This window comes from Rhinopithecus bieti, unplaced genomic scaffold (assembly GCF_001698545.2).
Source record: "Rhinopithecus bieti isolate Rb0 unplaced genomic scaffold, ASM169854v2 scaffold_23748, whole genome shotgun sequence".
Taxonomy (NCBI): domain Eukaryota; kingdom Metazoa; phylum Chordata; class Mammalia; order Primates; family Cercopithecidae; genus Rhinopithecus; species Rhinopithecus bieti.
In genome coordinates, this window is record NW_016811596.1 from 236,951 (window position 1) to 246,070 (window position 9,120).

Consider the following 9,120-nt stretch of genomic DNA (forward strand, 5'->3'; position numbering starts at 1 on the left):
GATAGGAGGTCTGGAGTGGAGCAAGGGCATCAGTGTTTTTACTGTACTATTTTCCACTACTCATTGACATAAATGTTGCTCTTTTTTTCTGAGAAGTTGCTTTTTCATAGCCCTTCTCAAAAACTGAGACTTAAGTGTTATTATCCCTGTGTTTCCAGGGTTCCAGGCCCTGCAGCAGGAGCTTAATATTTGGTTATTATCTTAAGTAAGGTATCCGTACAATTGGGTTTGCCCAGGACAGACCAAATTTCTACCCATTGTTCTGGCATTCCATCCAGTTGGCTACCCTGGCCCTTTCATCCTCAAAGGTATCCAATTTTGAACAAGAAATAATGTAATCCGACCAACCATAAGGGTACCTAAAGACGTGAAAATTTGTGTTATGGGCTGAGTGGTGCCAACCCCCCCAACACACACACCAAAAATTCATATATTGATAATCCTAACGCCCAGTACCTGCCTTTATTTGGAGACAGGGCCTCTAAAGAGGTGATTAAGTTAAAACGAAGCTCTAATTCAATCTGACTGGTGTCCTCATAAGAAGAGAAAATTTGGACACACAAGGTGACACCATGGCTACAGATGCATAAACGACCGACCATGTGAAGACATCGTGAGAAGATGATCATCTGCAAGCCAATGAGAGAGGCCTCAGAAGAAATGAAACTTATCAGCACCTTGATTTTGGACTTCCAACCTCCAGAACAGTGAGAAAATAAATTTCTGTTGTTCAAGCCAGCCAATCTGTGGTATTCTGTTATGGCACCAGCTCTAGTGAACTAATACACTTAATAAAATGTGAAGAAAACAAAACCAATGTAAATAATGTTTTCTAAGTTCCCTCTAAATAAAGTTTTCCAACCCTCCAAGATGAATGCTTACACCACTTTTAAAAACCTGCTGTCTTGAGTTTAGATCTTTTGGTTTCTTCAACTGTACTATAAAAGGTTTTCCTTGATGTCTTCATAGGATGTGTTTAGCTTTCATACATTCTGAGTCTATAAGACCATTCTCAGATGAAACACTGAGACGGTGACAATAAATGTTGTATATGGTTACAATGGGTAAAGCATAGTTTCTGTCCTCAAGGAACCATGCCCTGATCTAGAATTGTCTCATCTCCACACAGCAAGTTACCAGCAAAGTGACTTTTGTGAGGACTCAGAGCAAGAGCACTAAGCCAGACTGGAGGAGGGTTAGAATAGGTTCCTTGGTGAGGGGACAGCCCAACTGATTTTTAATGGGTGCAGAGGAACACGTCCAGTGAAAGGAGGTAGACGGACAGGTATTCCCTGCAGAGAAAACAGTTAAAAGAGAGCGGAGAGAGAGGTGAAAAGGTAACAATGTTCTTTCTAGTGCTTTTAAAACCACTCCCACCTAGATTTTAAGTCCAGTCATTTTTCTCTGTCCACAGAGATCTCAGATAGTACAACTATCCCTCATATTTTTTACCCTTTAAATATTTAAGCACTTACAAATTACAAATTCCGCCCTTTCAGCTTTTCTTTCCTCAGGTTAAGCAACTTCAGTTTCTCCAGGCTATTCTCCAAACTTTTAAACCAATTTGATGCACTGCCACCCACTACTTGACCAGTGTACACGCACGCACACGTGCACACATATGCACTCACATACAGCTGTGCACAGGCCAAGAGGGCCTTCAGTTCACCAAAGGTCTCTTAAATTTAAGAGGCTGTATCAGTGATGTTCTCTCACAAAACACAAATTAAGGTTACACCTATCACATAGCTATGTGAACCGTAAAATTGTCAGTGTATTTTCTTTATTACATAGAAAGCAAAAGACCGACACCAATGGTCATTCTGAGGGAAGACTCTATCCTCTGAAAGAAAGTGTTTTCTTCTCCATTGCTGATAAGTGAATTAATAATTTTGCCATTTGTAGGTGTTGGGAAACATCACAGAACTGAAATAGATCAACCCCACTGATATGGGATGCATTTCCACCAGGAAACACTACGGTTCTTCTAATCCTACATCAAGGGATAAATACAACAGACCTTGTTTTCCACACAGATTCCTATTTCTTTCACACCCAAGCATATGCTAAGAGCTCTCAAGCAACACTCTTCCTCCATCTCTGGGAGACGTCTTGAAACATTTTTAGCTTACCAAACACAAAACGGAGGAGGATCTGTTTCTTTACTCAAGGATAATCATCTTCAACTGCTTATTTATACTGCAGATAGAAACCTATAGATTGAAATGAACATATTTTCATTCTAAAGTTGGCATCTGTGCTGCCATAGTTGAGATGCAACAATCGTGTTTGAAAAGCAATCGTCCAGGAAACCCCACGTTGCTTCACAATGTTCAAGCCAAGTGCTCATTGGAATTAGAAGGTGAGTAGCACCAAAGAATTGAGAAAGATCACTTCTCAGCCTTTTGACTAAGATCAAGTGAAGAACTGAGAAAGAACACTAGCCTGCTGAAATAATGGGACCACATGTAGGCAGAAAATACCAAAAATGAGAGTAAAGTGTTGTGGCTAAAAAGTAATGTCTTATGACATGTAAATAAAGGATCAATCTCCTTTGAAGAACCCACTGAGAAATGTGCTGTGTAATAGAGTAGCAACTAACCATACATGGCTATTTAAGTTAATCAAACAAAATTAGAAATTCTGTTCTTGATTTGCACTAGCCATGTTTTAAGAGCTCAATAGTCACATGTGTCTAGTTGTTGCCACATTGGGCCTCATGAAAAGGAATCCCCATCATTACAGAAAGTTGTACTGGCAGCACTGGTCTAGAGAGATCTGCTTGACTACCGGGTTAGCATTGTGTTAAGCATCAGACTCAGACACTGAAGAGATCATGGAGAGAACAGCATGCCTGTCAAGTGTAATGATTAATCCATGGCAGGAAAAAAATATGTGGTGGAAAGAAAAACAAATTCCACTCTTGGAATGGGCTAATATGATGTAGTATTGATATTTGTGTTATAAGAAATAGACAAGCAGGGGAAGTTCTGAGCTGAAATGGAAAGGAGTTATTAATAATACTATTTGAATATCTCACCACTCCCTTACGAACATTCATAAAACATTGATTTGGAAGAAACTATTCATGAAAAGTCTCTCTTCATCTGTTAGTGGCTGATTGAATTTTATTGGTCATTCCTCAAATATTCAACCATCACTTACTTCCTACCTCCAATGTTTTGCTGTTATAACATTTTTGATCATGCATTTAAATAAATATACTCTCAACCAAAAAGTGCAGACTCTTCCTATTTTACAAAAAAGGCAAGAATTTTATTTTAAACAAATCCTTAGTTGTGTGTTACACCATGTCCATATCTAAACCAAAAGTGATAATGATAATTCAAAGGGAACAAAGGGTTTCATAAAAGCACATTACCCAGATATTTCTCTTGGCCAATATTTTAACTAAATATACAGTGGATATGAAAGGTACAGTATGGCACTTAAATAAGAGCAAAAAGAAGGAAACATATTCACAGTCCAAAGCAATAGGTTTTTGAACCTTTGGTATATGTCTCAAATAAGTCACCGTAAACACATGTCAGCCAATAGTGTTTAGTTCCAGGTCTTTTAAGCCAGTAATTTTGTGTGTGTGTGTGTGTGTTTCAAAAAATAACTGAAAAAATAATAAATCAGGATTGACTTGGGATGATTAAGGTCTCTGGTGTAAGCACACAGGTAAATTTAAATCATGGCAAAATGACCGTGCAGCTGTGTCGCACAACAAAACTATGTAAGAAAATGAGTGAGATACACCAGTTACAAATGCTGTGGCTCAGGTAGACACCCTTGATATTAGCCAAAAAAAAATCTTTTTAATCTTAACCAAAGCCCACAAGCTGAAAGGCAGAAATAACCTGAAGCTCGTAACCGTGTGCCTAACAGTGCAACAACAATCTCACAAAAGTGTAGTTGCATATTGCAGTTCCCTCCCCCACCCATCCCCCCATCCCCCATCCCCCATTCCCCACTCCCCATTCCCCATCCCTAATAAACAGCACCAGTGCAGTGTGAGTTAGAAAATTGGAAAGATTGAGACATTCCTAAGGTTTTCATCATGACTAAGGGTCAGTGAGATGGGGCTCTAATGAAAACCTCTGCCATGGCCATTCTCCAGTAAGCACCCCATGTAATTCCCTCTAAGTTTGCAAATAAACAATATTAGGTCTAATGTAAGGCCAGATTCTGAAAAAAACAGTTGGCATGCTATTCTGGATTGAGGGAAAGGGGCATGCTAGTGGGGGAGATACATGAAGGGTGCCTCAAGGATGTTTGTCCCATGGCTCAGGATAAAGGGACGTGTTGAGATAGGTCACAAATTTTATATCAATGAAGTACTCAACTCACATCATTCACCAGAATAAAGAGCTCAGCAGGGCTAAGTCCTACTTGGTAGCTGTGCAAGTTCAGTGTTATCAGGATTAGGCTGGGCCATAAACAGAAAGGGCCCAAAGAAGTCTAATTCATCCTTTTCATCACTCAACCCAGTTGTCTCTGTGGAACCAATTAGGTGATACGTGAAAATGGTTCCACTTTTCTTCCTCTCCCATTGATGCAAAATCTTCTTTTATCCAGTCTTATCCTACATCTTAATGGCGAGAGTCACATAAATGAGGGTGGATACAGCCACCTCTGAGCAGTCATCTGGCTTGGGGCTCCTTGCCATCCCCCAGACCTTCGTGAAACCTTCCCTCTCACACATAGGCAGAGTCACTGGACTGAGTCCTGCCAAAATTGGGAACACTGACCCTGGGCAGGTCCTTGTTACGAATCTCATAGATTGACTTTCTCTTGGCCTGAGCCCCTCGCACAGCCAGCTTGATCTTGCGCCATCCCAGGTGGTTGAGTTCAGCCAGGTTGAGCACAACACAGATGCCACTTACAGCAAACATGAACACTAGGAAGACAGTCTTCTCAGTTGGCCGGGACACATAACATTCCACCTCCTTGATGCAGGGGTAGCGGTTACACTCATACAGCCCTGGGACACTAAATCCATAGAGAAAATATTGGCCTACCAGGAACCCAATTTCCAGGGCATTTCGGAACACCACTTGGATAATGTAGAAGCGGGAGATGCCTTCCTGCCTTCTGAGCTTGGATTTTGATGCAGTGCGTAGCCCTGATGGGTGTGGAGTCAGCTCCTTAACCTCTAAACAATCTGGCTCTGTCTCCTTACTGGTGTTCTCTGTGTTCTGCAGCACCCCATTGACAATAGCATTTTGCAACTTCTTATCTTCTCGTTTGCCCCCACCACTGCCCCCACCCCCAGTTCCTCCAGGACCTCCTATGGACTCAGGGGGGTCTCTGTCCAGGGCTAGGAAGACAGTAGAGTAGCGGCGTTCTCGCTGCTTGGCGGACTGATGCACGGAGTACGTGATGAAGCAAAGACTGGGGGTACACACCATTATGATCTGGAAGACCCAGTAACGTATGTGGGAGATGGGGAAGGCGCGGTCATAGCAGGCCTGGTTACAGCCGGGCTGCAGGGTGTTGCACACAAACATGGTCTGCTCGTCATCGTACACCGTCTCCCCCACAATGGCCACAATGAGGATCCGGAAGATCACCACCACAGTCAACAGGATCCTGAGCAGAGGAAGAGGGAGACAGAGAGGTTCTCATGGGCTGCGTCACTGACAGGAAACCCCTGCTCCTCCCTTCCCTTTGCTGATGTTTACCAGTCGTTTGACTGGGGAGCTGTCCATCCCGGGTTGGTACTGAACTGGGGATCTGGGAAAGCTTTTTGTCTCCTCCTTTTCTGCTGAGTGCTAGTAAGCTGGGACCATTTCATATTATAGAGATCCCAGGTACACACAACATCTCCAGACACTGGACATAGTCTACTTGCAACGGATAGATTTCATCTCTCTATATAGAATGTATAGAAACACAAAACACACCTTCACTCTGGATATGGCAAATGCACGCAGAATACCTTTACAGACGGTGCATGCTTCAAGGTCTACACACAGGGGGTGTGTGTATAACTACTCCATGGGTATATTTAGTTTATTCTCAACATGAATATTAAATTTAATGCTTTATAGAAGCAGATGGCTATGAATACATATTTATATATATTGAACTCATATATATATATATATATATATATGTAGAGAGACATAGATATACAGACACAAAATGGCAATTGGGTGTGTAGGCTCGGTAAGTTTACACGGCCAAATAAGTTTAGTTTAGTAATTATTGGTTGAGAAAAGAGGCATCTGCTCTGAAGAGCAAATCTATCTCCCCATTTGCCCTTCTCTGTCCAAATGCAATCCTGCCTTCTTTGTAGATTCTATTTAGGGAACCGGATGGAGATTGGCTGTGACTCTGGAGAGTGGAGGGACCAAGACTGAGCCAGCGGCTTTTCTGATGTGGGAAGAGTGAAGCCCCAGTGGTGCTTGATGGGGAAGGGATGGGCAGTTGGTCAGGAGTAGCTAGAGGAGGGGGGCATCGCGGGGCCCCCGCGTCGGGTAATCCCAGGAACACCAGAGCCTTGACTTAGGACGATGGGGAGGAGGCAGAGGACGGGCTGGGGGTTGGAGCGGGGGATTCAGTCCGGGTGTGAGAAGGGACTCCCAGGGCCGCCCGACGGGGCCCGCTGACTGCCGGCTCGTCGCCCTTACCTCCCGATCATAGTGGAGTGCTGCTGCACCGCGGCTTCCAGCAGCCTCTCCAAGATGGTCCATTCCCCCATCGCTGTGCATCCGGAGGCAGCAGACAAAGACTGGGCAGCACCGGGCACGTTCCCGCTCCTGGCCCCTCCCCGGGCCGCACCTCCAGAATGGGAGTGAATTGCCTCCCAATTAAAGAAGCAATTTTTTAAAAAAATCCTCGAATCCCCCTTTCCTTTTATTGTACTTAGAAGAAATGGGGAAAGAAATCCAAGCGCGTCCGGACCGATGGGGGGCAGTTGGCGCGGTCCAGAGAGAGGGCACGAACCTCGGGCGCCGTCCGGGGTTCGGGTCTGGATCCCGCGGACGCCGGGACGAGGGGCGGGGTGGCAGCCTGCAGGTCTTCGAGCGCTCGCCAGCCCAGGAGAGGTCTCGGCGCCGCTCTCCGCTGCAGGTTGGGGGCCGGGGGAGGGTCCGGGCACCGGCTCTGTTCCTGCTACTTCGGCGGGCACCTGGCGCTCCTGCGCGGCAGCCTGCGAGGCCCGGGCGGAGCGCGCGGAGCCGAATGCTGGGCTCGGGGATCCGCGGCCGCCGCCTCTAATCCGCCCTTAAGTAGTCTCCGCCTGCGTCACGCCAGGTCGGCGGAGGGGAGCAGAGCGCGCCGTGCGGCTGTCGCTGCGCGTTGGAGCCCGAGGGGCCGGGGACGCGCGCGGGGGGAGAGGGGCAAGAGTCCTGGGGGCCCGGCGGGGAGCGGGGCAATTTCGAAAAAGAAGGACTGCAGCGCCCCTCGGGGCTTCTCGGGGAGCCCAGGTAACCTCACCTGACCGTCAGACCCAAGCAGGTGGAGGAGGAGCCGGGAGCGGACGCGTGGGTGAGTGGGGAGGGGAGTGAGTGGGTATCTTCTCTTCTCTCGGTGCATCCCTCACCTTTTCGCTTTTGGCCTTCGGGAGACAACTGAAATTCCTTCCCTAGATGGAGATGCTGGCTGAGGGAGGGGGAGTGGGGGCGACCACTTTTAAATCTCCCTTACGGGACGGAGGGGCTGAGAGTGCTTCTGGAGAGTGGCTGCAGTTCGGTGCCTCTGTGGATCTGACACTGAAGTGGGAAAGGCTTGATGGGAATCCATTTAGGCTGAAGGGTAAATGCAGGTGTGGAGCTGTCTCTCGGTATGGGGATCAGGGTACAAGAGCGCATCTAACAGGTGCCTCGCAGTGAGCGAGTGGGGTGGCTATGGTTAAAAGTCTCGCTTCCCCTTGCACTAACCCAGATGATCGGCTCTTTTTAAATTATTGTTATTATTTTCTAGTGGGAAGGGCGGGGGGATACTCGTCAGGTGAACTGTGATTTAATCTGAATGTAAGACCCAGTATTCTGCTAGCAGAAACAGAGCCACTCACAGCCTCGCCCTGCCCCCACTTTCCTTACTGGGTTTGGCTTTGTCCCCTCAACCAGCAGATCCCGGTTTTTAAAATTCACATTGTGTTGTCAGTTCCGTCTAGAGCAACTACTTAATTGGTCGCTGAAAAATGGAAACAATCACACTAAGCTGCTAATTAGCCCAGGGGTCGGTATTAGGAGACACTGTAGTTGGGAGTGTTTGATGTAAATGTACAAAAAGTACGATGGGAAAGTAGTTGTCATCCTTTTGAAAACACAACCGTGAAAGGGTTGCTAACTTGTCCTAGACATATAAAGGGACTTGTCCTAGGCATATAAAGGGACCTAGCCTTAATTATCCACAGGGATCATAGCACATATGTGTATTATATAAGCCACACCATGGTGAGCCTTCACGTCTGGAACAACCGAGGTGGTTGGGTAGCTGGTGGCCCAGGGACTGGGAAGAAAGGTGCAGGGCATGTCCCTGAGTCCACTCACAGTGTACTTCTTCATAAAATGATGTTGAAACACATGGTGTAAGCTTCGCCGCCAGAAAGATCACTGAAATCCTCTGCTGGGGTTGACACCTTTACCCCAAGAAAGCAGCCTTTCACTGCAAAGGAGTAAACGTGTCCACTAACAATGGAGAGAGGGATGAAGTATAAATGAAACATTAGGACTAGAGCAGGCATTTCTTAGTTTCCTTCTGAACACGGAGGAGGTTCAAGGGTGAGGACGAATGGATATCCTATTGTCCAGTTAGCTTCCAGATGGAATGTGATCCCCTCGCCCAAACTTGGTGTGTTTTCCCAGGTTTCCCTTCTACTCCCCTTGGGCCTAGGTTCCTGTATTCCCTCCTTGTCTGGCAGACTCTTTTATAGTAAATGATCTTAGACAAGGAGTGAATGAGTAAGTCCAAAGGGAAATCTGTTTAACATCTTTAAATGTCCTAAAATAGGCTGCACAACCGAAAATTGTCATTTTACGTGTTGGCTTTCCCAAACCGTTAAAGATTATGATCCTAAGAACATAGACTGCAGAAAATGCAATTTTCAAGCACCACGCTATGACTGAATTGTTGATCATTTGTGTATTATTTTGAAATATACTTTAA

At 45.8% G+C, this 9,120-nt stretch overlaps 1 protein-coding gene across 1 annotated transcript; it reads right to left on the minus strand.

The window, feature by feature from the left end:
- Nucleotides 1-4,523: 4,523 nt before the first annotated feature.
- Nucleotides 4,524-6,796, minus strand: GJD2 (gap junction protein delta 2). The gene is made up of 2 exons (XM_017894255.1): nucleotides 6,639-6,796; nucleotides 4,524-5,595 (listed from the first exon to the last, which is right to left on the minus strand). The coding sequence occupies exons 1-2, from the start codon at nucleotides 6,707-6,709 to the stop codon at nucleotides 4,701-4,703; spliced, it is 966 nt and encodes a 321-aa protein (XP_017749744.1). The 5' UTR covers nucleotides 6,710-6,796; the 3' UTR covers nucleotides 4,524-4,700.
- Between the last annotated feature and the right edge of the window lie 2,324 nt (nucleotides 6,797-9,120).